At 48.9% G+C, this 27,655-nt stretch overlaps 5 protein-coding genes across 5 annotated transcripts; 1 reads left to right on the forward strand and 4 right to left on the reverse strand.

Annotated features, from left to right (window-relative positions):
* Positions 1–1,219: 1,219 nt before the first annotated feature.
* Positions 1,220–5,271, reverse strand: GGS25DRAFT_483772 (uncharacterized protein). Its single transcript, XM_049260402.1, has one exon. The coding sequence runs from the start codon at positions 4,851–4,853 to the stop codon at positions 1,536–1,538; it is 3,318 nt and encodes a 1,105-aa protein (XP_049119487.1). The 5' UTR covers positions 4,854–5,271; the 3' UTR covers positions 1,220–1,535.
* Positions 5,272–5,976: 705 nt separating this feature from the next.
* Positions 5,977–12,159, forward strand: GGS25DRAFT_207093 (uncharacterized protein). The gene has a single exon (XM_049256842.1). The coding sequence runs from the start codon at positions 6,197–6,199 to the stop codon at positions 11,843–11,845; it is 5,649 nt and encodes a 1,882-aa protein (XP_049119488.1). The 5' UTR covers positions 5,977–6,196; the 3' UTR covers positions 11,846–12,159.
* Positions 12,160–14,160: 2,001 nt separating this feature from the next.
* Positions 14,161–15,937, reverse strand: GGS25DRAFT_207144 (uncharacterized protein). The gene has a single exon (XM_049256843.1). It carries the CDS (start codon positions 15,722–15,724, stop codon positions 14,261–14,263), a length of 1,464 nt encoding a protein of 487 aa, XP_049119489.1. The 5' UTR covers positions 15,725–15,937; the 3' UTR covers positions 14,161–14,260.
* A 3,220-nt stretch (positions 15,938–19,157) lies between these two features.
* GGS25DRAFT_520028 (uncharacterized protein) lies at positions 19,158–20,580 on the reverse strand (the record flags this gene model as incomplete). Its single annotated transcript, XM_049263822.1, has 2 exons — positions 19,158–19,674; positions 19,886–20,580. The coding sequence occupies 2 exons, from the start codon at positions 20,578–20,580 to the stop codon at positions 19,158–19,160; spliced, it is 1,212 nt and encodes a 403-aa protein (XP_049119490.1).
* Positions 20,581–25,945: 5,365 nt separating this feature from the next.
* GGS25DRAFT_520031 (uncharacterized protein) lies at positions 25,946–26,437 on the reverse strand (the record flags this gene model as incomplete). The annotated part of the gene is made up of 1 exon (XM_049263823.1): positions 25,946–26,437. The coding sequence occupies one exon, from the start codon at positions 26,435–26,437 to the stop codon at positions 25,946–25,948; it is 492 nt and encodes a 163-aa protein (XP_049119491.1).
* Positions 26,438–27,655: the final 1,218 nt, after the last annotated feature.

Below are 27,655 nucleotides of genomic sequence, written 5' to 3' on the forward strand. Positions count from 1 at the left end.
AAAAATAAAAAAAACCGACTACGCCGGTTTCCCGGGGTTATTGTATACACCTATCTACCCACCCACCTCCCTCCGGTGCAATCCAACTACCTACCTACCTACCTACCTACCTGCCCATTTATCTACAGACCTAGTACATACATACCTACATATCGATACTCAACGGGCCGTAGGACTCATCTTTATCCCGCAAGGCAGGCAGGCCATCAAGCCCGTGTCCGCGATAGTTAACTACTACTCGGCACTACTTCGTATGCACATTACCCCAGAATCCCGATATAGCGATCGGCAAAACATCTCTATCTATGTAGGCACATACATAGGCTAGGATTGCCTGCCTGCCAGTTAGTTAGTCAGCCAGTCAGTGCATTAACTGTTCGGTCAGCTAGCCGGTTCGCTGGCTAGCTAGCTTTGCTTTACACTACACTACACTAGACGCGTCGTCGTCGTCGTCGTCGTCTTGCGCGTAGCGCTCGCGGAAGATACAGTACCTAATAGGTTACGGGTGTTATGCATTCATTGTACACGCTAGGTAGTTATCGATCAAGACACATACATTTATAGAAGCGCCGGGCGATCATCCTGTACATACATCGTATGTACGTACATATGTCTACGTACAACATGCCTAACTTAGGTAGATAGGCCCGGTATGTACCTACCTCCACCGGACGTTGCTATGCAAGTAGTAGTTAGTTATATAAATAACTATACCTATAGCAAAGTAGCCCGGCTATCCTAACAACAGCATGAATATATCCCCGGGTCTTAATAGTTAGTTAGTTAGTTAGTAGTTACCTACCTATTATTAATACCACTTCCAAGTTTTCAAGTTTCCAAACGCCGTCTCGTATACAGGGGAAAAAGGGAATACACGTTTAAGCAAGAAAGAGAGAGAGAGAAAGAGATAGAAAGAGGAAGAAAAAGAAATAAAGAGATGGAGAGATGGAGAGATAGAGGAGGGTATCACGAGATCTAAAAATAGCCAGCCCTGGAGCCCATGGAGGTTTCCGAGGACAGGACCCCCCTGGACAATGGTAATATGATGGTTTATGCGACACCTACCCTAGGCATTGCAGATATCTATCGCCTTTTAACGATATAACCTCAATTCTAAGCCTGCTGGTCAGGATATTTCAAGCCAGAACATAATTATTACTGCACACTATCACATGAACATAAATCCATTCATAGTAGGTAGTCTTATTATAAGCAAAGTCCGCACAATTAGAGGTATACGTATAACCTAGCACACAGCTATGCAAGCTGAGAATGCCTGCCCAGGTAACTATATGAACCATCCATCCATCGAGCCCAGCCAAACACATGTAACTATCCCGCAACGCCGAAAGCCACGCATATACAATACGTAGGTAAATAATAGGGGGGTATCAAGGCGAAACCCGAGTTCGTTCCATCCGTATCGCACTTAATAAGCCGGTGCTAATTCCCATACTCGTAATTACATCCGTAATCTTGTATTTTTTCTTCGCCTTTACTCCAGAATACCCCAGCCCAAGCTTTTCGTGGTAGACTCAGATACCCTTGGCCATCTCCGCCTCGATGTTCCAGTCACCTAGGAAGTCGCCCAAATTCTTCAGGACATCGGCGACGTCGTCTACCTCTTGGCTTTCTTCTCTCCATGGTGTTTGCTCAACATCAGTCATCTCCATCTCCATCTCCATCTCCTGGCCGGCCATCTCCGGAACAGCACTGTCCAGAGCTTCTGGTATATGTACTATATATTTATCGGCTTCCCGGAAGGCATCGGCCATGGCGCCGATTCCTGGACTCATAGGTATCCGTTGAGATTCGCTTGGGAGCAAGCGTCGCTTTTGCGGACGTCCCATATTTTCGCTGCTGGCACGTCGCTTTACGGCATCAAAATGGGTCCTAAAATGACCCTCGGTGCTATCATCCTCTGTATCGACCACCTCACGGGGTGGGGGTGAGGCAGGTCTCTGAACGCTGGATGCTGGCGCACTGACAGCGTAGTCTTCGTTGTTGGGTAACGGGGCAAAGGATACCCGTAGACTTGATCGTTTACTCGACCGTCTACTACCCCATGGATTTGAAGCGGTGTCCCTAGAGAGAATGCCACGTTTACGACTGCTAGTTGAACTAATGGACCGTCGCCGTTTTTTTGGTGATGGCGTGTTGAATATAGCAAACGCCTTGATCGATTTCTCCAGTTCGGGGGTATGTGCCTCAATTTCACGCATTTGAGGGGGTGTGGTAGGTCTGTATTCTAAATCCTCTGATAGACATTCACCTGGTTTATCGGCTGATGTAGGTGGCTGGGATAGCGAATTGAACTGCTTCACATCATGGGTTATGGGCGTAGTCGTGGCGAACGGAGTTTTCACAGGAGAAGTGATGTCTGTGTGCATTCCAGCCCACGGACTCTGGCCTTGATAAAGGCTCGGACTTGATGTCGTAGTCAAAAGTTTGATGGTTGTATTTGCTGTATTTGTTGTAGCATGATCCTCTTGTGTGTTTACTGCTGTCAACTCTGGGGGCTCTGCAATCCAAGGGCTCTGTTGGGACGGCGTGATTCTAGACACACTGTAACCGTTGTGTTGAGAGCCTGGTAAGGGTTGAAACAGTGGTTGGAGAGAGATATTGGAGTCGTCGTTAATTTGCTTTGTATTATTGTAACCAACTTTTGCATCTGGCTCACACAGGACTGTAGACGCCCAAAGGCTTGATCGTGGAATAGTGACCGGAGGGTCTAATAGAGCCGCCTGGGTTGGATCGTTTTCATCAGAAATATTCCCAGGCTTGACATGCTGGGCCGCCGATTTCTTCTCTGTCATATTTCCTGGTAGATTTGAGGAGTTATCCATAGCTCCGACCATGCCCAATTCTAATTGTGACAATGGTACTTTAACCATCATGTTGGCTTTAGCGTCTGATTTGCATTCCTGCGCTTCATCCTTCATCGAGATTTGCGTAACAGCACGTGGCTCCAATGACGGGTCGACTTTTGTGTCTATATCAATGGATGTGTCGTGGGTTGGAAGTAATTTGCCAGTGGTAATTCCCATCCTTTGGTTAGGATCCATTGGATCACCAACTAGTGTAGAATCATCGTTTGCCGGTAGTCTAAGCGTTTCTGGCTCTGCCTTGTTTGATACATGATTCTCCGAGAGCGTGACATTTTGAGATACTAAAGTCTCAAACATTGGATGTGGCGCACGTTGATCGTCATGGAGTTCGCAGAGGCTCTTCCTAACATTTTCACTCTCCACTGAAAGAGAATCTGGGTCTTTGGGCATGGATACGGATTTGTCCGAATCAATGGGATGTGAAATCATTTCCTCGACAAGTTCTGTCTGGGCTTCCGAGGGCTCGCTATCAGTAATAGTAGATGTATCACTGGAAGAATTACTCTGTCTGTTGCCGTCCTCGGCCTGGTGTCCCTTGGATGCTTCTTTCATCGTAATTGATAAACTGGCAGAACATTGCTGGTTCGGAACATCACCATCTTTGTCTTGGTCACACACTAGGATTGGTGGATATTCTGATATTTGCGGCGCCTGCTTGTCTGGCATTGTGATTCGTCGAGAGGATGGATGTTGTTGTTCTACTTCAAGAGCTGCAGCTATTGTCATGCTATTGTGGTTTGTAGATTCTGGTGTTCCAGTCTGCGTAAGCTCGGGGCAAGTGCCCGTTCCTGGGACATCCAAATTGGCCGTGGGGGTTGTTTGTTTCGCTGGCCGAGCTCGGTAGTGGAAACTTTGATCTAAGTAACTCTCGAGATCTATGTCTTCCTCTGTTTCCTGAGGTTGTTGATCTTCTTGGTTTGTCGGCTCTTCGGTTGTCTCCTTTATCTGATCACTATGTCTAGGATCTGTGCTCTTGTTATTTTCTCGGCTATTCTTGTTGTACGATGATTGATCATCAGTGTGGTTGACTGTTGTCTCCGTGGACTGCACATCCAGGTGATTCGTGGCTGATTTGGATATGTGAGTCGGATTGTTGCGAGACGGTGTTGTTTTATCGGCGGGATTTTCGGCTTGTTGTCCTTCGTACGTAGCCTCTAGAGCACTCTGGCTAACAATAGAGGATGGTGTAGCCAATTGAAAGCTTCGACTAGCTCGTGGTTCGCAAAGGATGGGCTCCGTAGTATAATTGGTGTCTGTAGGTACTGATTTACTGCGGATCAAGGGCATCGGGGTGGGAGTAGATGCTGCGGCGGCTGGATTTTGCGAATTGCTCAACCTCGTCTTCTTGGATGGTTTCTTCAACCATGCATTCTTAGCATGTCGTTTCTTGGAGGGGCTACTAATTGCTTCCTTAGGAACCGGTGCAGGGGCCCAGAAAACATCCCTCTCTAAGGTTCCTGTTTGTGATACCTCATTTGCCCAAGACTGTATTCGACTACGCTTAGAGTTTTCGGGAGGGTCCGGGAGGACTTGTAGTCCGCCATTGTTGATAGGGCTGGACACATGGCAGCGCATTGAACTGTCTGTGCCTGGCGTGCTATCATCTTGCTGCATTGATTGTCCCATAATATTACGAAGGTATTGGTTGAATGGAAGTTGAGATGGTTCAGGAACGGTGTACTTGGGTCCAGATTCTTTGGGTAGCCAAGGATTCTGCCAGCCTGAGGCCTTGTCGAACGGACCACGCAGGGATGCTGACATAATTCTTAAAGGCTTACCTTGCAGATATCGGAGTCCCTGGGCTTCATATCTCAGTCTTTTTGCAACCTTTTCGTGCTCATCAAGTTCCTCATCCGACCCAAGACATATAATATCATCCGGATTAGATGGAGGTGGCGCAGAGTAATAGATAGGTTCGTCTCCCAGGTGAACCCGCCTCCAAGCCTCAACATTGAGGTCGTCCATGGCTACGATATCAAGAATGAATGGGTACTATTATGTCATCTTCTGGATTCCGAATTAGGAAGATAGATGGCGCATTCCAGGCTGGATTGGAGTTTGACCTTGGTTTGGCTTAAGGGGTTTTGTGGAGGGTTTGGTAGGGTGAAAAGGGAAAAATGATAAAAATTGAAGATGAGAGGAGGTTGATTAGTCCGGTTTCGTCAGTTGCAATATTGCATTGATAGGTAGTACGTTCTCGGAGGTATGTATTTTGCCGAACATAGACAGTTGTACTAGATAACAAACAATTGTAATCTACTCAATTAGAATTTAGGGATTTGATTAGGGACCTGCTTAGGTATGTGCCATGTGATAAGCATTTAATATGTGATGACCAGTGACTTATCCGCACCGTAATTTAAAAAAAAAGGAACGAGGAGGCACTTGGATTGAATAAGAAGACGCGAAAGACGCGACATAGCGCGTTAATTAGATTTAATTAACACCCAAATTGGTTAGTGGTGGCTTGTCTACTTTCGGAATGGATGTGGCTGAAGTGTGGATTGCAGTTGCCACAGTAACCGGTACCGCACATCCCTGGATCACATCTTTCAGTGCTTTGACCAATAGTTCCAAGTTTTGTCAGTTGCGGTACAGGGCTGTTTAGTGTTAATACGGGGTACGTTCCAAAAGGTAAACGGACCAACAGTTCAATGTTAATGTGCCTTTTTTATCTATCGATACACCGCCTGCACGACACACCCAGAACTGGTACAACACACACACATACTTGACATACCTACATATGTACATACATACACCACCACCATTACGTATCTAACCAACCAACCCTCTACTCTTTACCAAATCAAATTAATCCTACCAACCTCCGACTTGGGCATACATCATAGAGCCTTATTGAATTAGTTATTCTTGTGAAGACATACCTTGATGAACAATCGCAATAACCCCATTGTACATTGTATATCCAAATCCCTCTTTACACCTACATACCTAGTATACATTGAACCTGGTACTTTTTACTTGGTACTGTACTCCTCCTCTACATAGTACATACTACCTGGTACCCAGCACTTATCGCAGCACTGAGCCGAACCGCATACACGCTTCACAGACGCGCCCCGAATGCCCCACGCTTCATATTGTCAACACAACGCACTCAACTCCACATTCGACATTCGATTCGCGACTCGATAAGCCACAGTCCACCACAGCCCTATATTATTACTCTAACCAGGTCTACTGAAGCAATCATTGTGATCGCATAATCACCAGGATCTTGGTTATATGGATGCTCGCCGGTGTTGACGCATCGCGTGTAGACCAAGACATATATTTTGCCCTCTATGGCTCAAGCTTGGCTTGACTCGCTTTCTGAGGATTGGGTGTCCCAGCCCCGATCAGATCCTCGATCCGATATCTCGCTAGAACAGTCGCAGTCGCAGTCGCAGTCGCCTAGTCGACCAAATACATCTACAACCAGTGCGAACGGCAGAAGTCCGCGCGTGAGTCGCATTCCACGGTTTAATCCTGCGAATGTATCAGCAACAAAAAAGGTGCACCCATCCGCGCATAACAGCAGTTCCATTCAAATCCTAAGCGAACGAACCATGAACGATATTAATATCCGAAAATCACAGCCTGGTCCATCCAAACTTATTCAAGAATCTAGATCCTCCCAACAAGGACGCCATCCCAGCCGATCTGCATCTGCGTCCACCACTGCCTCCGTCGTACATAACACTGTCCAACAGAACAAATCGCAGAGCAGTTCCCCTTCGAAAACGAGAGAAAATGTACCCGAATGGAAGAGACGGTTGATTTATGGCGAATTGAACTATGGCGAGTCTAAGGATCTATTTAGCTCGGCAGGGACTGGTCTGGAGAATATATTCCGACCACCAATGGCGCAAGAGCCCACAGAAGATGAGACCATTGAGAACAGAGAGGTTGGCATTAATGATACTACGCTACCCTCAAGCCCTCCGCCCTACTTGAGGCGCATACACGAGACCCGCCAAGACGAAAGCTTCGAACCATCCGCCAACGAGTCGCTAATGCCGCGCTCTCCATCTCGCAAGAAATTTCTATTTCGAAGGACAGAAGCAGATGCCGACCAGTCAAGCAGAATTCAATCACGGCTGCCATCAAATGAGTATCGTCATGGCCAAGGGAAGGAAACGAATGGGTTAGGTGAGAGATCTGCCATGTCTCTCAACTGCAATAGTGGCCTCGATGAGTCGCGAAAAGTGAGTGGGCAAAGCGTCGTGCGAAATGAGGATCTTAGTCCAATTTTATTATCGCGTCACAATTCTGGAGATGGAAAAGTGAGCTTTGCCCCGGTTGAGCTTCCAGCGGAACAGCTGCGCAAGCGTTTGGAGAATTTGAGACAAAACCAGATGGTGTTGGACTCAGAACCCGAAAGTTATTTGACTCCAGAACCGGCTATTACTACGGATGGCACTCCAAAAGTCGACAGTACGGATGAATTCGTAAAAAATGGTGGATATCTAAATACTCGGCGGGGTGGACGCTCAGCAGAGGGGTCTTTTCGCCAACGTCCCCTAAGTCCACCACTGAACACAGACACATCGGAAATGCTTCCAGAATCATCGCTTCAGGCCAGCACTCCTAAACAGTTTCCAACTGTTAGAGTACAACGTGTTGCGTCAGCTGATAGAATAGAGGACCCGGAAACTCCCCTGAACCTCAAAGTACCTCGTGCTCCTCATCCAAGTCCCGAGAAGCGTATTCCTGAGAAACGCATTCAACCGTCATCGAGCCAAGGCGGCAGCCCTTTGAAGCTTTTTGGTCCGTATGATACATTTACTAACCAAACTCTTCTTCGTCGCATAAGTCAATTTGAGGACCAGATGACGGAGGACCCTTCGCGCTCAAGACTAGATGATACTATTGCTTCACCAATGGAATCGTCCCCTTCCAAATCGGAAACGAACAAAAGCTTCATAACAGAGTCTACTCCGAGAAAAGCGGCGCGAGCCGATTTTGATTATCCAGATCACCTTGAAAACGTTAGCTTCTTCGGAGCAGGAGAGCTCGATGGATACGAGTTCAACGAAGAGATCACTCAAAACTCTATTGATTACTCGCAATTCACAAATAAGGAAAACATGGCGCCCGCAGACGACTCGTTGCGACCTACTCACTTTATCAAGTTTCCATTCTACCAAGGTCTTTCATTCCAGGAAAACCCCCCCTTTGTGCAGCGCCGCCGTCACAAACCATCAGGGTCTTCCTTCTCTCATCGACGTAGCATGGGCCTAACCAGGTTTTCTGGTAGCACAAGAGCACATAGTTCCACGCATCCTAATGGATTGAATGGTGGATTCGAGTTTATAACGAAGAGAGAAAGCTCGGATGGTAAGAGGCCGCGGACCTCGCCGTCCAAGGATCCCACGCCGAAAAGGAGAAGGACATTACATCGATCAGATATTGCGTATGGATTAGAAGATCAGGTTGTAGGGATAGAGTCGGTCCAGTCATCACACCGAACTATGCAATCAGTCATTGCGAGGAAACGACAGCTTTCTAACCAAAACCAATTACAAGACGCGAATTCAAGGTATCTTGCGACACGCCAGGTTCTTCGACCACGTTCACCAACTCCCAGTCACAGGTTATCAATAGCGCATGAAAGATATCCACTTGCGAATCTTCATTACGATCCAGATCATCAAAATGGCGAGTCGGATACATCCGGTCAAGACTTTGCTGTTGACGGATCAGGAAGGACATCCATGAAAACCCAAGATTTTTTCGACGCCGCAGAAGAAATCATGGCGATGATTCGCAACAAGGCGCGCCCTCGTAATGATCTTAGCAGTGTAGAAGAATCCGAAGCTGAAAGTGCCGAACAGCGGAGTTCAACCCCAAGAGGCGGAAACGAAAGCTCATTCCAGGAGTCAACCAAGGAACCGTTTTCACGACCCCCGAGCCGGGAAGGACCTCCCATCCTTAATATTCCAACTCGCCAAGAGGACCCGGAGCTGGTTGACAGGCTAAGGCAGTACGAGGAACGTAGCGACCTTGGAGAGATCATTAGCAATTCGATGAATTCGATGGGACAGATTAGAGAGGCTATCCACAAGGCTAATAGCCTTAGTGAGTCTCTCCGACAAAGTGTCAGGTCCAGCAAAACGTGGGATGATTCTCCAGAGGAGCAAGATGTCGTTAGCGACTTGTCAAATGTGAGAATCTCGCGCAACCCAGACTTCCACGATCCTGTCGAGGATACCATGGAATATCCTACGAACGGGACACGCTCTTCCGAAGGCTCCACGAATCACTCTTTCCCTACAGCCTCTTCTCAGAGATCTGATTCAAGGAAACTCATCGTCCCGGATGTTGTCACTCCTCTCATTGGCAACCAGGTCGGTAATATGGTGTTTGATAAAGAAACCAACAGATGGTACAAGGTCAAAGAGCCAAGACCTACTTCACGTGGTGGGAACATCCTTCCGTCGGAAGATAGTGAGGATCCGTTCGCTAGTATTCCGGATCTTTCGGTCGATATAGACAGAGAGACAGAGAACCTAGCGATACCAACGAGACAAAATTCCGTAGAAAATGAACAATCCATGGAGGAAGGGGTGCGACAAGGGCCCTCATCGAAACCATCTGCCGTTGTGTTAGATTTCATGGAAGTTAGGAATATGATGAGTCAAACCAAGGGAAGGTTCAAAAGAATGAGGCAGACCATGACAGAGACTGCAGTCGAAGATGATGAAGAGATTGAGCATGAGATATCGATACACGAAGACCGTATGCAACAGTCAACTTCCCCGTCACGACGAAGGAATCTCACCATCTCATTTTCTTCCCCCATTGCTTCTGTCATACAAGACACGACCCATCAATCAGATGAAGACAATATTGGCCAGGAACCCGATCTTCCGATGGAATCGGTTGAGCAAGCGGAGTATGAACCTCCAAGACGCGGACGGCAATCCAAGCCGTCAAGATCTGCTGGTAAATCGACTACGAAGCCAACTACCAAACCGAGATCTCGAAGCCGTTCCAGAAAGAATTTATCTGCCAAAGGGCGGGAATTTGTGCCGCGACCGGTGTCACGTATCGACGAACAAGACGAGGACTTGACTGGAGAACAATCGGCATCTGAGCAGCAGATTAGTCTTCGCGGAGAATCGAGTCTGATATGCGCGGAAGATGATGATAAATGCAACAATACTAGCTTGAGCGTGGTGGTGACTACACCATCGCCCGTAAATCATGCTGCGACCCCGATTATCGGGCAATACGTTGGCACCTTGTCATTGAGTCCTCTATCTGACTTTACCATGCACCAGGCCGATCAATCATGCGGCCTGGAGGTTAGCTATGTCGTAGGAGACCGTTATCTTGCCACCGGGGATGGCTCCAAGAAGATTATGTCCAAAGCTATCCAGAATCTCGTGGAGAAGATTACGGAGGTTGAGCCATTCGAGCCCGATTGGGAGTGTATGGATGAACTGGATATCAACAACAAGCAGCTCACGACACTCCATATGCTGGATGAGTTTTGTACGGGTGTTGTTACACTCAACGCATCAAATAATTCCATCGAGCATTTGGACGGTGTGCCCGAATGCGTCCGAAACTTGCGGATTACCCACAATCACCTCTCCGAGTTGACGGCTTGGGGCCATCTGATGAATCTGCAATATGTCGATGTGTCTCACAACCAGATCGGTAGTCTGAACGCCTTTAAAGACTTGGTTCACCTACGTAGTCTTCGCGCCGATCACAATCAAATTACCAGTCTAGACGGTATCAAGATGCACGACAGCTTGCAAGTCCTTCGCGCCAGGGGTAATCTTCTTCGTGACGTCAACCTTGACGGCACCAAGATGCAACGCCTAACTGAGCTAGACTTGGAAAACAACCAGATCAGCTCTATTCACGGCATCGAGCAGCTCTCCTGTCTCGTCACGCTCAACCTACAAAACAACGACTTGCCGTCGTTTGGTCCTAGCATGGATGTCCCAATCTCTAATCTCAAATACTTGAACCTCTCGAACAACGACTTGACGACCGTGGATATGTCACTATTCCCTTCACTTCGGCTCCTGCACGCAGACCGCAACCAAATAGTCAGTCTGACAGGCTTCTCTCGCTGCCGCCGCCTCGACAGCCTCTCACTTCGCGAGCAGCGTGGTGATACTCCCCTTGACGCCTCATTCCTCAACGCCGCGTTCGAGGTCCGAAAGCTTTTCCTCTCGGGTAATCTCCTCGCATCCTTTGAACCTTCCGTCGACTTTCTCAACCTCCAGTTGCTCGAGTTGGCCAACTGTGGTCTCGAGCGTCTGCCCGCGGATCTTGGACAGCTGATGCCAAACTTACGCGTGCTCAACCTGAATATGAATGCGCTCGAGGATGTTTCGGCCCTACGGTTTATCCCGCGATTGAAGAAGCTTCTCCTAGCTGGAAACAGACTCGCGAACCCGGCAGACGTCGCGGATACTCTGGCTGGCTTCCCGCACTTAGCACGGCTAGATCTCCGTGACAACCCCGCAACGCAGGGCTTCTACGCCCCGGTCCAAGCACTCGTGTCTACGGACGCAAACGGAAAGGGGGGAATCGACCCATTCGTCTTACCGGACGCAGACCCAGAACGCGACGCGCAGTTCGCGAGCCGCTCCGACATGGGCACGCGCATGCGCCGGCGCTTCTTCGAGATGGTCGTCCGCGACCGGTGTCCGCGCGTTAAGATGCTCGACGGCCTTCCGGTGTCCGCAGGCGGTGGCCCCACCAAGAAGCGTGACAAGGTCTGGGATGCCCTCGTTAAGACCGGCGTCGTCCAGGACTTGGAAACGGGGATTGAGGCGCAGATGGAAGCTGTGGAGATTGATGGGGACGAGAAGAAGAAGAAGAAGGATGATAAAAGGAAGATGAAGAATAAGAATCAGAAAAAGAAAAGAGGGGTAGAGCTGGAAGAGCTCAAGGAGGAGGAGGAAGAGATGGAGCAGTGGCAGTAGGGCTGCGAAGACAGCTTTGGCTGATCTTTCTTGAAGCTGTCCTCCGGACTTCCTTTCTTCACCTGGGACCTTTTGACTTGGACTTGGACTTGGACTTGGACTTGGCAAAGGTGAAGGTGAAGGTGTCTACACTATGAAGTGGATCGGTTGGATGGGAAAGGGGTGGATTGGAGTGGAGTACTTTACTTTCTGGAAGCTGTGTTACTTGTGGCCTTTGCCTTTTTCTTTTGATTGATCGACCCTGTGGTGTGTGTATGGCCCTACTAGGCGGACAGATGGGCAGGTGGACAGGAAGGAAGGAAGGGGTTCGTGTGTGCACGAAAAACAAAACGGGGATAATACCAACCAAAGGAGAGGGTTTTAAGGTGGCGTTTTAAGGGTTATTATTGTCTCTTCGTTTCCTCCCACCTTTCTTCTTCACCTTCGCTTCCTATTTTCTGCTTTTTCCATTCTTCTTGGCGCATTTGATGAAAGAGGGGGGTAAGAGGGAAAGGGGAGGAAGGCACGCAAGCACGCACGAGTTTAACACGCAACGCACGCGACCAACGCAACGCAAACCAACCAGAACAAAACAAAACAACAAAACAAAGTGAAGTGTAGGATTAAAACAGGTCAACCGGTCGACTGGCTAGCTAGCAAGGCGTCTTGGGAGATAAGGTGGTTTATTAGGCGGCCAAGGGAAAACCGGAAAGGGGCAGGGGTTTAGCTGTGAGCTCGGGGAACTAACTAACTGTCCGGCGTGGCACGGTACGGCTATGGCTGCCCAGTATATGGCTGGTTTGGTTTGGTTGGGGCCCGGCTTGCATGGTTCGGTATGGTATACCAAGGGGTGCGCCCGGGTGGTGTTTTGATTGATTGATTGTTTTATTTGCTGAGAGAGAAAGAGAGAGAGAGAGAGAGAGAGAGAGAGAGAGAGAGAGAGAGAGAGAGAGAGAGTTAATGGAGATTCGGTACTTTGGGTACATAAGTACATTAAATACCTAACTAGGCGCCTATGTTATGTTACGTCGCGGAACGGACCGGGACGGGACGGGAGTAATGAGAATATGACGATGTGTTCTTGTAATGCTCTTCTAATGATTCCTTCCCGCCTCTTTATAATCCTCGCCTGTTTTGTTGTGCTGCTATCTGCTTGGTTTGATGCTTTGAATAACATTGAAATTTATGACTTGCTTGCTTGGCTTTTGGTTGGATAAATACCTAACCTACCTAGGTAGGTACCTACTTGACACGATATCGTGGAGGTGAAAGGGGGTTGGTTAGTTGTAGGTATATATACTGTACATGCCTACACATACATTCAGGTTACATACCTACATACAATACCTAAATACCTCCAGGGCTAAATACTACCAGTTGGCCGTAGGTAATTGTTCAACGATAATTTAACCTATCCTAACCTAGGTACTTACTTACTTACCTAACCTACTACTCTACCTATACATCTACATCTACATATAGTAACCTTGAAATGAGTAAACAAGTACCAACCAACCAACCATCTTCACCAGCGATACCATACTATACCATACCATGCCATACCATATATACAGTGCAGATCTCACTACTTTCACGTAGTGCCAGCCATGTATGTATGTAGGTAAAGAGGGGGAGAAAATAGTCACCTACCTACCTACCTACCTAGGGTCTGGGACGATAAGTCCTGATACGTTTAGTTAGGTACTGAGAAGCAAGCAAGCAAGCAAGCAAGCAAGCAAGCGAGTAGGGGGGGGGGGGATAATAGATTGATTATCTTATGTAGGTAGGTCTTCGTTTTAGTTTTAGTCGACTTCGTATATACCTGCTTACTTACCTACCTACCTACCTACCTACCTACCTACCTACCTAACCTAGGTGCATACATACTAACTACTAGGTATTAGGTAGGTAAGTAAGGGTACGTATATAGGTGCCCTGCTTTAAGGGGGTAGGTAAGTAGGTATGTAGGTATCTATTAACAACACTAGGTAGGTACACAACAACACTCGATCAAAACCCATATGCATGCGTTAAAAGCCAGCCAAGTTAGCTAACTAGGTAGGTATGTAGGTATGTAGACAAGTAACACTAAAACAAGGAAAAAAAGAGACAGCACCAAAAAACAGAAAGAGCGAAAAAAAAAAAAAAAAACGCCAAAAACGATGCTGGGTATTATGCGAAAATGTGCAAAGAACCCATCTCCATATAGAATATACTTTCGTTGTTCCCACAGTCATATAATACCCTAGGTGTAAACGTATGTAGATGTAGGTAGGTATAGGTAGGTTGTTACCGTCGTGCCTGTCCGATTATTCCAGATTCCCTTTCCTCGTTCGCCTTCCCGCCCTTCGCCCTTCATCCTCCAGGTAGCCTAGTAACCTAGGCATCTATCCCGAGTATCGTAATATCCCGTCCCATGTACCCCAGTTCATGAAATCATGCGGCCATATTCCCCTGCTGACTAGCATTGCTGGTCGTTCGCTCGTGCCCAAATCCAAGCACCCGCTGTATGCTTCTTCGCATGGAAGCCTTGCCTGTCGCATGATCCTCCTTTTCTTTTTCTGGGCGCGATGTGTTGTTGTTGTTTTCTGCCGTATTGCTGATAGGATCACCACCGGCCGTGCTGCTTTGCCTTCGTCCTCCCAGGAAGCTAAAGCTCATTCTCTTGCTCTCCCGCCTTTTATCCTCTGGCACCTTATTCTTCCACACAGCCGGGAGCTCGGCAGCTCGGCCAGACCATTCACCGTCTCGTTTCCAACCAGTAACACAAGCACGAATCACATGGCTCAGATTGACGGGACCCAAGGGCGCCGCAGACTCTAGCACGAGCTTGTTGTAGAGAGCAGGATACGCATTAGGGACGACAGAAACGCGCATGGGAATATTGGCTGGTAGGATAGGCGGGGGTATAGGTATGAGAACTTCTACCGGATAAGTAGAGGTATCCTCTTTTGGCTTCGTCTCTTTGACATCTGCGTCGGACGAGCATACAGCAGTGGTGTCGCCGGATGTACGAGTTGCACTAGGGCTGAGAGCTACCGACTCTGGAGGAGATGGAGGCAAGGGGGAGCTGCTCATATGCCAAAAAGAGAGACGCTTTCCTGCAGGGGAGGTAGGTATCGAGGTAGTTGGTTTTGGACGAACACGAGCCGCCTTTGCACCAGTCCAGGCGTCGCGTCGCGCATTGAAGCAAGCTAAACCATCGTTCCACTCCATCTCAGCACGCACCTCGTGTCTTCGCTTTGCACTCTTGGCGAGAGCAGATCTCTTTACTGAATCCCCTACTGCATCTGGGTTATCGAATCGGTAAGCCGAAGGTGATAATGGGGGACCTTCATCGTCATTATCCGGAGGCATATCTGATAGCCACTCAGCCCGAGGGCGAAAATTGGCGAGATCCTCTGTAACTGTGCTGTACACTGAGACTGCATCGTCGTCGTCATCTCCCGAGCCTGATTCTTCTACTGAAGGACCTTGATCTTGATCTTTTTGATCTTTAGCCTTGGCGCCGACATGTCCCGGAACTGGGTTCGTAGGCTCAGGTGGCCATGTAAATTGCCAATCATTCCGCACCTTCTCTGCTAAAAGACGTTCGACGGCAAACTTCTTTTTATACTTATCCTTGCTCACGAGGTCCGGGTCATAGTCCAAGACGACGGCGGGGGCTGGCTGTGAGTGATGCCGTAACTTGGCAAGCGGTACTTTGGTGGACTTGTATAAGTCTGAAAACAACATCTTTGGCGAAGAGATGGAAAGTCTTCTACTTTGATCTGCCCCAGTTGGCGATGTAGGCGACATAGTAGACGATATAGTAGCTTGTTGGTCTACCTGACCTTCGACTTGAGTGGAATGCGGGGAACCAATGTGACTGGTGGTTCCATGTATAGGTATTGTTGGCATATTCGCTACACATGTAAAAGACCGCGTCAGTCATTAACTAGGTACCGTAGATTAAGTACCTCCCAAGCTTGGTGGCGTTATGTGTGGATTGACTGTCAAGATCTTGGCCGTGGATATAAATTGGTGGTGTGCATATGATGGCAGGTGGTAGATGGCAAATGGCAAATAGGGAAGGGTGAAAAGTTACATTCAATCAAGTGACTCAATTCGACTCGACTGGACTCGACTTAGAAAGTGAATAACATGTAACTATTGCCGTCTCTACCCTAACATATGTTGTCTGACAGAGACATGTAACCCCTCCATCGTAACATGACGAGCATGAATACAGATGCATGTATGTACGAAGTAGATACGATGGAAAATGAATCATAAAAAGAAAAAGAAAATCTAGAAATAAAATAGCAAAGTCAAAAGTTTGAACAATTACTTACATATGCATGGACTGTGACCGTCTGGGGTAGCAGAGGTCGGCACTGTGATCCTGATCCTCTCTTCAGTTCCCGATATCTGACTGTGTAGGTTTAGATCAGGGTCAGGGTCGGGGTCAAGGTCAGGGCCAAGGCCATGGCATGGGTCATGGTCATGGTCAGGATGAGACCCAGTCTTGCCCTGTAGATCAATAGCCGGAGAGTCCGCTGGAGCTGATGAATTTGATTCTGTGGCCTGCATCCTGAGGGAATAGAGAGAAAGCGAAAGCCTCTTCTTTTGTTCCAGCTGCCTAGAAAAGGTGAGATTGAGAAAAAAAAAGAGGCTTTTCGGCCTTTTTTTTTTCTTTTAGGATTGTATACCTAAGGGCTTGTGTAATTCGTGAGAACTAACAAGCAGCTACACTAGCCAGCGCAATGTTTCTCGATTGAAAATGCCTAGTTTAGCTTAGGAATAATATCGGATGACCAGGTGCAACGAACTTAAGTGAAAGTGAGCAGATGCAGGTGGATAGATGGGCTGGATGGGTTTAGATGGGTTGAATGGATACCTGGGCACAGCTTGGTTACGATTCTGGTTCGCTGAGAACCCTGGAGTCTCTGGAGTTTCTGGAGGCAGACTGGAGCCCTAAGAGCTCTGCTGGAGTGGACTAAACAGTCAGCCGAGAATCGTGGTGTCGGCAGTGTCGTGTGACCTAATGTACTTAATGGCCGTCCAAAGCCTCGATTTCTTTTTTTGTAATAACTACTTTTTTTTTTTGGTTTTCACGGGAGTGTCGTCTAATCCATCGCATCGCATCACATACACTGACTGCACCGAACAGTACTGTGCTACTATATGTACCTAGTAGGTAGGTAGGTAGGTCAAAGGTAGAGAGAGGTAGGTTAAAATATACACACCCTCGTGTATGCCGGTTGTAGGTGGAATGCCAATATGTATGTACGGTATGTATGTAACTCCGGAGGCAAAAAGTAAAGGTACTAAAGGAAAAAAAGAATGATCCCCAGATTTATTGAGCACTGGAATGCATCGGTAGACGCCGCGCTATTAGTGTAAATAGCAGAATGATTAGCTGCAGGTCCGGGATGTGTGAATGTATGCATGTATGTATGAATGTAGGTAGGCATGTATGTAGTAGTGATTCAAGAGGGGAGAGTATCAAAATGAGGAGAGTAATGATGATACCTAATAGTTAATTATCATGTACCCACAGTCTTGGTATGATGCAAGTAAAGGTTGCATTTTGTACTTGAGAAAGGGAATGATGAGATCTATTGGGTCTGTTCATCAGTGCAGCATCACCCAGCATCACCACTACCACATATGTACATAACGGAAATCTTCAGCGGTCAGTTCCACCACCTTAAAAAAAAAAGCAACCCCCCTCAACCTCGAATGCCGTCGATCCCCGGCCGAGAGCCACATGACGAAGCTAACCTACAACATAATTGGCTCATGCCACTTCGCTTATTTCAACCGAACAGTTTGCTAGGCGAGTCCTAGTTTGTATGTACTACGTCAAATATGTATTTACTAGGTATATATGTATATACCGTGTATAATATGGCCCGTGCGAGGAGTTGCAAGCTGGAATATGGATATGAAGGTGTTAATTAAGGTTCACCATCACATATCTACCTACGTTGTACTTGTGCATCAACATCCAACATAGGAAGGTATGAGTTGTGATGATACATACAAATCATATAAATTATGCCGAAAGAGCAGCATTAAACCTTGTAGAGTTATGAAGGAATTTGAATGAAACTGCATTGTTGAAAGTTCCTGCATCTTTGATTTATGAGATATGAGCAATGCAATTAATCGAACCACATCACGAGGATCCTTATTAGCTAAGCATGAGGCATCATGTAATCAAGTTGAGACCATCACACTTGTTATTTACATTCATATCCACCACTTAATGCATCATCGAGGTTACCAGTCACTGAAGACTCCCGTGGACCCCGTCATCTTGTTTCCCGAGTCACTGCCATATTCCATAGTCCCACCATACACTCTTCTTCCCTTGAGTGAATCACTTCAATCTCCTTTTTCTTCTCATCATTGACTCCCTTTCAAAAACATGCGTGAATGTCATCGTTGTTGTTATTGTCATCTTGATTCCAGCAGCACCACGCCCCAGTCCAATTCCTTCTTCCATCGATGTCAGGTGCCGCTTCGATTCAGAAACGAAGGTAGCTGTCAATATAGTTATCACGACCAACACCACCAATCGTGGTGGTGTAGCCTACGTGCTTACCACCCAGCGCAAGAAACCTCTAATCACGTGATACATGGACCCTGACACTCATCGAAACATCGTGGGTTGGAGATCAAATGTTCCAAATACGGCTTTATGATCGTAAGGAAGACACCGCGGCATCAGCCTCATCATAGTCTTCCCGTAGACAAACCAGCCATGGCCCGTTCATCCTCATGGAGTAAACACCGATGCAATTGTCGTTCGCTGGGCAGTGTTGCTGGACTCCCGTGGATTTTGAGAGAGAGACATAGGAGCAAGGTTGATAGAGGATTGCCCACAAGTTCTTTAGAACCTCGAAGGCCAGGAATACCACCACGAGTCTCCTCCACAGCGCGTCGAACGCGACGGAGCGCAGCGCCGGGTCATGTAGAGAACCACAGCCACACCGTCGTTAACGGCTTTGTACCCAAATTGCCATGTCCTTCTTCAAAATACCGATGACGTTTGACCACATTGTCAACTTCGTTCGTGTGTAGCAGCATTTTCGAAAATGTATGTGCATTCCGCGTTTGGCCCGTGACAGAAGAACGTTGGTTCTGCTTGATGATATAGGTAAGCCCTAATGGAAAGTGACCGCCTATTCAACAAACAAACAACTGTGTGTAGAAAGTGCACGTCGATCACCCCAAACATCGTAGAGGAAGAGGAAGAGGACGCCAGCTTCAGCTGGCATCTGTAGCCATCCGTCGACGGGCCCAGGAGCATAGAGTGCGGCGAGTGGCCTAACCTTAGGTAGCATCAACAGGACCTAATTCTGTCTCGCTGTTCGTCGCCAGGATGTGGCGGGCTGGTCCACCAGGCCGGCGTGCCCATCCCCTCATCCCAGGGGACGACAACGCCAGCCCGCGTCGAGAAGGTGTGTGGGTGGCTGTGCGAACAATGCGAGTAGAACGTGGCAGGCGTCGCCCCCGTTTCGTCGATTTTGACCTTCTCTTGGCCGAGGAAGAATGACGCGAGCCGTCGATACGATAGGTGTGCCGTGCCGTGCCGTGTTAATCCACCCATCCAATCTCTAGGTAGGTAGTCAGGTGTATCAGACAACGGCACTGTTGTATCCTCTCCATAACCACCACAACCATCATATCCCACTTGTAGTCCGGCGAACCCACCGCACCAGCCCGTCTGCCGCGTCATTTGGCCTCCAGCGCCATCGTTTTCGACTGGGGCATCTGCGGCAGCGGACGGACGGACGAGCGGGCGGGCGGTAGCAAATATGTGGGAACCTCTCCGCGCACAGACAAACAAGACGACCAGCCTTCACTCTGTTCCTATCCCAACCCCGCCCGCCGCCGCCGCATCCTCGGCGTCAATCGCCTTCGGACGTGGATGGGCGCGGCGGGCTTGGGTTGGGATGGATTGGGGAAAGAAGGAGAGAGATAGAGAGAGGAACCGGGGATAGATTGCTCCATCCCCTTCGCCTTCCCCCTTCGCCCCCCCCCCACCCGCTCGCTTTGGAGGGTCAATACACAAGTATTGACAGCGAGTGAGGGGGTGACTGGGCATGCGGCCGTCTCTCCTCGGCAGAGCGGCGCCGAGGAGGAGAGGAAGGTCTCTTTCCACCGCTCTTGTCCCGGCCCCCCGACCCCAGGCGCTTATGGTCCGAGGGACCCTCGTGGTGCCATTGGCTGGGATTTTCCTGGGGTGGGGGTTGGGGAAGAAAGGGGAGGGAGGGGATGATGATAGGCGGAAGGTGTTCGGAGAAGATAGGTGCATGGGTGCGTGGGTGGACGTGACCAGCCAGTGTAGTTTGGCGGCTTGCTGGAACCGGGCCGTCTGTCTGTCTGCGTGCCCCGGTTTGCTGAAAGAGGAGTAGAGAGGAGAGTAGTGGACTTCTCTCAATGTGAATGTCAATCTCGATCTCAGAGTTGAATGACACCGTTACACATGATGCTGTAGTGGTGCGCGGTGTTGGTTGGTTGGCTTGTTGTTGCTGTTGACTTGGCTGGGTACACCGTCTCTCCATCCCGCAGTTGAAAGACACCGTTACACACGATGCTGTAGTTGGCCGCGTTGTTGACTTGCGTGTTGACGGCTTGACCGGGCACAACACCGCCCCAGGTAGTTGGGTGAGTAGTCGAGCAGCGCACAGCGCAGAAGCGTGTGCCACGACATTTTCCATCATCGTCCACGTCCAATTTCCCATCTTATCTGCCGAAGCCATTCTGCTCGACGTAGGTACTCCATCGCCCGAAGACAAAGACCGCGACAATGGGCATGGCCAACGCTCAAACTCCAAGTCGGGGGGAGAGAGCGCGCCCCCACCATATGTGCGAGTGGCAGGACCGGCGCGCCCCGCCCCCGGACTTCACGGACCTCAGATTCGGAGTTCGGCTGTCGAACTCACTCTCTCCCTCCGATTGTGAGTCAGAGGGAGAGGGAGAGGGGTCTAGGGGCGAAGGGAGGTGCCCGTGAGGTTGTCGGATGGTGCGTCGCGTTGTTGGCTCGGCGCAGCAAGGTGAGGATGCTCCGGGTGTGGCGGGCCCGGCGCGGCTTCAACAGGGCCCAACGGGATGGTCATTGTCCCGCTGGGCCCCGCGTGGTCTGTCTAGCGTTGGGTTGGGTTGAGTGGAGTTAACGTAACGAGTCTTTACCGAGTCGAGCCGGAGACGTTCTTGAGAGTTGCGTCGTTCGCTGGAAGAGCGTGGTCTCACTGAGGTGGCTGTGGACGAGAAGGAGACGAGTCATAAGTGTTTTCGTCGTGACGCGTCGAAGGGAATGGTTCGCTTGTTGGTCCTTTGGGTAGGGAGAGGAAGAGCTTCGCGTTATGTTGCTTCACGAGACGCGGCAGCATACTGTTATAGCGATTTATGACCCGAGAGCGGCATCGGTCTCCAGGCAGACGGTCCTTATGTAGTGTTGCGCATTTTTGGTCTGTATTCTTGTCCATGCGTGGACTCGGGCTCGGGTTTTAGTTCTGACCTTGGTTGTTGGTGCAGTAGGAGGCAAAGAGGCAACTCCCCCGTGGCGCAATGTTGACTTTTTCAGGTGTCAGGGTTGACAGGGAGATACCCTCTACCATGAGAAAACCACACAAAGCCACTCATGACAATGTTCATGAGCGCACCCTTTGTGAGCGAGTGGATGGTTCCGTTCTGTTCCACTCGATATCACGGACGTATAAGGTGCAGGTAGTAATCGCGACCTGGGAATATTATGCTGCTCCGGAGGCTCATCTTGGATGGAGCCGAGTTCACAGCCACCCTATTTTTCTTCGTGTCGCCTTGATCTCTTGAGCACATTGACGCCGAGCAAGAGTAAGTTGATGAGTAGGTAATGAAACGGGCGAAGCCGAGACTGGTAGGAAACAACCCCAGAGAAAAATGGAAAAGGACTGAAAGACGAGAAATCAATCCCTCTATCTTCTCCCGTCCTTTGCCAACAGCATGCGAAAGCCTCCGTGTTGATCTTATTATTCGCCCCAATTCCTTTTCACAAGCCGGCCATTCAAACGTGTTTCCCTGTAAACATCCATTAAGGTCCATCAGACCTTATCACATTACACCTCTTCTTGAGTGCGTACAGGCACATACCTCCCCCCTTCAGAGAACTAAGCTACGCCTGTTTCTCCTACTTAGGTATCATAGTAGTGCCCCATTGCCTCCGTGCAGTAATCTAGCACAAGCTTGCAGCCCAAAAGTTCGTTAACCTTGTCCACTGAGACGATGTCTGCAATGGCAGGGTAATCAAGGTTAATGCCTTGAAGGCGGTCGGCCATGAGTCTGGCCCCGACTCCGGCCAGTCGCAGGCGAGTTCGTCTTCTTCCAGCAAGCCGGGGCGGCGGCGTCAAGGGATGGAACGACGCCCGCCAGGATTTGGGATTGACGATATCCCCGACGACATTGGCAATGGCTGGGGGGCCAGTGTAACCCCCCAGTGTGACCGTTGGCCTGGTGGTGCGTGCCATATTGGTGAGTTCGAGGTTTCGTTTCCAGATGAGTGACAGAAGGGTTCGCTGTTGATGCTCAACGGATTGGGTGTTGTCCCAGGTATAGGCCAAGCTTGCCGCCAAACAGTAATGCGAGAATATGTGAACGGGAGTTTTGTCGATTCTCGATGCGGCCTGGGTTGACAACCCCCAAGCCTCTAGAAGCACTTTGTCATCGGAGGTGTCGCGGAAGAGGTACTCGCCGATCCTGGGTGTGAAAAGACCGACAGACAGAACCCCTCGGGTCCAGCTTCATGTATGTTCGGTCAGGTGTGTTAGCGCCACCCTGGCTTGTCTAAAGACAAACTCGCCTGTGCCGGTAGGCGTGTCGGGATAAGAAGCATCCTCCATTGCTGCTTGAGGGATTGTATGTCATCCCCGGTATAAGACAGGCTTGTCCGCAGAACAGTGATGTGTTGTGTCGAATGAGGAGGAGTTTCTCGGTACTCGATGTAGGCTTGGTCTGTGAATCCAAGGTCTCAAGAGGTTCGCTAGTTAGAAAGTGGCTTTGTGGAAGAGGAGCAGACCTGCTGCTTTGGGATGAAGGCGCGTCACCGAACAACAGGCCTGGATGTCGGAAGAAGACAAACTCGTCTGTGATTGAGGCATTGGGACAAAGAAAGGCTCACCGGCGTTCAATGAAAGTGTTCATGTACACAGGTAGACAAGACACGCCAGTGATGTAAAACATCCATCGGGGATAGCAGGGAAGGAGAGTTTGTCAGTGTTAGAGGTTGGGATCGTATGTCCCAAGCCTCAAGAGACTCGGTCTGCGATCGAGGTGTCGCGAAATGATGATGTGTTTGTGGATGTCTGAGAATCCGTGCTACCTCCCCCAGTCATAAGCAGAGCTCAGCAATTTCCCTGGGGGGGGGGGGGGGGGGGGGGGGGCATGGTTATGGTAGGAGGAACCCGCCCATCGTTGGGCCTGCTGGGAGTGTGTGTCGGTGCTCGGAAATTGACCAACCAGACTCCCCGTACTGCAATTCTTACCAGGCCTGGAGAGTAGGAGGAAGTAGTCGAGGTTGCCGACATGTGGGGGAAGGATTGCCTCTTGAGGCTTGGGAATGAGGCTCTTCTCAGAGAATAAGGGCTGAATGTCGCAGAGATCTTGTGGTATGTCTCGTCAAATGTTGCTGAGGTTTGCCGGCGGGTAGATGTTAACACATCATCATCTTCACCTTAAAGAGCCTCTGCCAGCTCCTCTATTTCCTTCTTCTTCTCAAAGTCTTCAGAAATAGAAGAGTTGCAGATCCAACAAAAGCCCCCTCTCTAGCCTTGACCGCCATGGTTCTAAGGCGGTCTTTCTGACTGCCCGGCTTCTCGCTCTGTATAATCAAATCGTTAGAAGAAGCAGGGGAAAAAAATGATAATCCACGAGATGAATTTTATTCCTTTCACTTGAATGTGTTATGTTTGGATGGTATGAGAGTTTTATTACTTACGAAGCCTTTGGCCTTGGTAGCAGGTGTGGCGTTGGTAGGTAGGACCTCCAACCCACTAACAGCATCGTGACTCAACGAGCTCTCGAAGCCGGACAGTCAGAAATCACTATGTTAGGTCAGCAATGCGAAGTCAAGGGATAGTGACAAGTACTAGGAAATCAAAGTTAGGGAATAAATACCTCCATTGGGGGGGTCTGTAGCCCCCCACGTTGTGGTGTCTTGGAAACTGTTCGCCGCAACGTGAAATGGTCTTCTGGCGTTGTGAATTGCTGAAAGCTTGATTGCTTTAGCACGCTTCAGATTATCCCAACCTTGTATCAAGCTTCCTATTATTATCATCATTAGCAAGGACATGTCAATTGTGAGCCATTGGAGAAGGGAGGTTAGTTAGGTACTTACTCGTCAAATTGAAATTGAGTAGCCCGATAGGTCAATTCCAATTTCAAGTCTCGTGAATGAATAGTGACGACGACGAGATCATCGTATTATACTGCTCTGCCAAATGCCGAAGGTGGCTTGGTATGATCAGCCTAAAAGTAGAATGCGTCTTTTAGGAAGAAGTAAGAAGACATTGGTGTAAGGTGTTGAGTGCTTTGAGTAATGAAAGACTTATTGTGAATTGAGATTCATGATCACTAGTAATGCGTGTGATAGAATGTCAATGAATAATGGGCGAAGGGTTGAGAAGTTCATATGAGAGAGATTAAAGAGAAAGGGTAGGGTGAGGACGAGGACCGCGGTAGTAAAGGATGTTTTTTTTTTTTTTTTTTTTTTTTTTTTTTTTTTGGGGGGGGGGGGGGGGGGGGTATGTCCATGGTGGCATGTAAATAAACGCAAGAAAAAATAAAAGAAAGGAAGAAAGGGATGGAGGACGCCTCGCTTTATATAGTTTTCCAATGGACCGCACAATCAGTAACGGCAGTGGGCTGCCTCAGGCAGCAACGGTCACCCTCAGGCGACAAAATAGGCATACATCGTGAAGGTACCTGTCTATGAGGCATCAACACCGCGAATTAGGACTAGCGCCCTTTATTCCACTGATAATAACAACCTCGACGACCTCAAAGCGTCTATAACGGGTTTAGGCTCGTTGAAAGACCCGGATCAGAAAATAAAATAAAATAAAAATCGAATTTTCGGCGAATAGGGGGGCGGTTTTGGATCAGGGGTTGATGGCTTCGCGTAACGCGGGTCTATTTTTTTTTTTTCTTTTCACAAACAAGGTACCTAGTACTAATACACATAGGCTCTTGATTCCAACCTTTTCAGTACCTAAGGTACTATCCTCGTTATTGTTGATCCTCGTTCTTATGACTGAGTTGTCGTGCTGTTTTGTGCTGCATGTTCACTCAGTGTGCTTTCCCCTTTGCTGTACTTGACTCCCGCCATTGCTTTTCCTTGTCTCACCATCATACCTAAATATTCTAGTAGTGAATTGTAGTAAATAATCATTTCCTCCATTGATTGGTCCCTGATGGCCTATTAATTGTAATATTGCCACTTATACCTATGTCTTGAGCTCCTCCAGACTTGTTCTTCTTGGAGACTGTAGGCGCGCCGGGGACTCACTCCCAACTACTACGTATCCTACTCGACGTGCTTCCCCGTTGATCCCCCCCATCCAGTTGCATTTGTTCTGCAGATTGGCTTTTAGGACCGGCAAGGCTAATCAGGATATATATCAAGCTTTCTCGATAACATTAGACATTCACAGCAGTTGCTTCTCCTCACACCTACGAAGTACGAGGTAGGCATGTATATACTTTTCATAGCGTACTAGACACCTAAACTAGATAACTCCGTAATTCTACACATCCACTAAATATACGGATCATCTTACGCTGCCCACTCCTGCGAACCAAGTTATCACAAAAGTCCGGAGAGATACCTATGTGCAAAGATCTGCCACGCTGGTGCTAATGTGTAAACCAACAACACACCGCCCTACCTTAAGTATCCAACTTTGAAACGGTTAGTCCACGAAAGAGCTAATAGCCATGAGTCTACCTCGCCATTTCTTCGAAATCCGCGTCCTCGATGGAAATGCGCGAACCTTGACAAGCAACACCATGCCATGTCAACCTCCCACCAACCCCTCCCGCCAAACTTGCACACCCCAAGCCAGCCAGCCGGCACCCACCCGCCCACTCACTCACTCACTCAAGTCCCAGCCTCTCCACAACCACCCCATACACCTCCTCCACCCTCTCCAAGAACCTCACCCCAAACTCCCGACACACCATCTGCACATTCCCCCTCTTCCTGTACCCCTCCGGCGCGACCGCGACAACCTTCCCGGGCACCCTCGCCCAGAGCCCGAGCTCGAGCAGGCTGACGGGCGCCAGCGTCGCCGGGTGGAAGTACACGACGACGAGGTCGGCGGCGCGCTGCCTGCTGAGCTCCCACTGCACTTGCTCGCGGTAGGGGGGGAAAGCGATGTCCTCGCGCCAGGTGGCGTCCCAGTCGGGGCGGTGCGGGTTGAAGATCGTTACGGGGTGCGGGGAGAGGGAGGCGGAGAGGGTTTCGCGCCAGTCGGGGGCGGCGTCGACGGCGGTGGTTGTGCCGGCGAGGAAGACGGTTTTGTGGTGCGGGGGGATGGGCTCCTCGGAGGGAGCGTGGATGGTTTGGCTTCTTTGGGTAGATGTCATTGTTGGAATGGGAGTGTGATGAGGGAGTAGTGATTGCTGTGAGATTACTGAGATGATAGCCTGAGAAAAGTGTGTACTGTAACTTGCCATAGAGATGTTGAACTTTATATCTAGGATATCTAGCAACAAAGGGACGGACGTCTTCTAAGGGTATTTAAGTACAGCAGCGGGCGGGGTTTCTTCCCTGTGGTTATAAGAATCCCCGCTACTGCAGCTACCCACTGGCGACTTTGACGTAAGACTGGGGGGCCATAGGTAGCATATCTTACCATATAGGTCGTATATTCTGCCATTCAGTGATACTGCCCCACTAAAACATCTATCTATAAAGGGGTAAAGGGGTAAACCGTGATGATAACCACGAGCACGCAAGAGTAACCTAACCTTAGATCCCTCTACATACAAATATTACAGAATCAGTATGCCCTCTCCTAAGTTAAGACGGGTAACTCTGCCCCTTTAGGATCTGAAGACGAAGCCCCTTATACCTACCATCTGGAACCCATAGAATTCTTCCTTCCACCAGATTATAGGGAAAGAGGGCCTAGATTGCTATACTAAGTTTCTCGATAAATACCTGCATACCTACCCAGTAATATCAAAGGTTCTCGCCTTTCTAGGCTAGCCACCGCGATGGCTAAAGTTATGGTGACGTTCGGTAGGTACCTACCTAACCTACCTATCTATAGACCGTGGCTGCCCGCAGGGAAATAAATGCGAGTACTGTAACTTCTCTGGAGGAAGTCATTATGCACAAGATGAGAGTAAAAGAGATCACAGCGTCCTACTGAGCAGTCCGATGGCTCCTATCAATCAAAATAGTTGGGTTGTGATATCCATTTAGACAAATGTAAACAAGTATATATAACCTGAATCTGACTCTTTCAACTTTCAACTCTTGACTTTCGTTTTCAACTCCAAACCTACATTCTCACGATTGTTTCCTCCCTCAGTAAAAAAATGCTCCGGTAGTCTTTTAGCATACTCTCAATATTACGAAGTCTCACTTGACACTCTACTATGCAGGCTGTCGTTTCTCTCCCCATGTGGGCTCAGTTTGTACGGACATCAGTCCTTCATCATCGCCCGGGGTGCTCTCCTTTTTTGGAATGTCAACAAACTCCATCCAACCTTTACACCATGGTTGGTTCGGCCCCAGCTTGACACATAATAAGAAACCACGCTGGTGCTGGTTCGCTTAAAGGTGTGTGCTCTCCT

This window comes from Hypoxylon fragiforme (assembly GCF_022984875.1).
Source record: "Hypoxylon fragiforme strain CBS 206.31 chromosome Unknown GGS25scaffold_3, whole genome shotgun sequence".
Lineage (NCBI taxonomy): Eukaryota > Fungi > Ascomycota > Sordariomycetes > Xylariales > Hypoxylaceae > Hypoxylon > Hypoxylon fragiforme.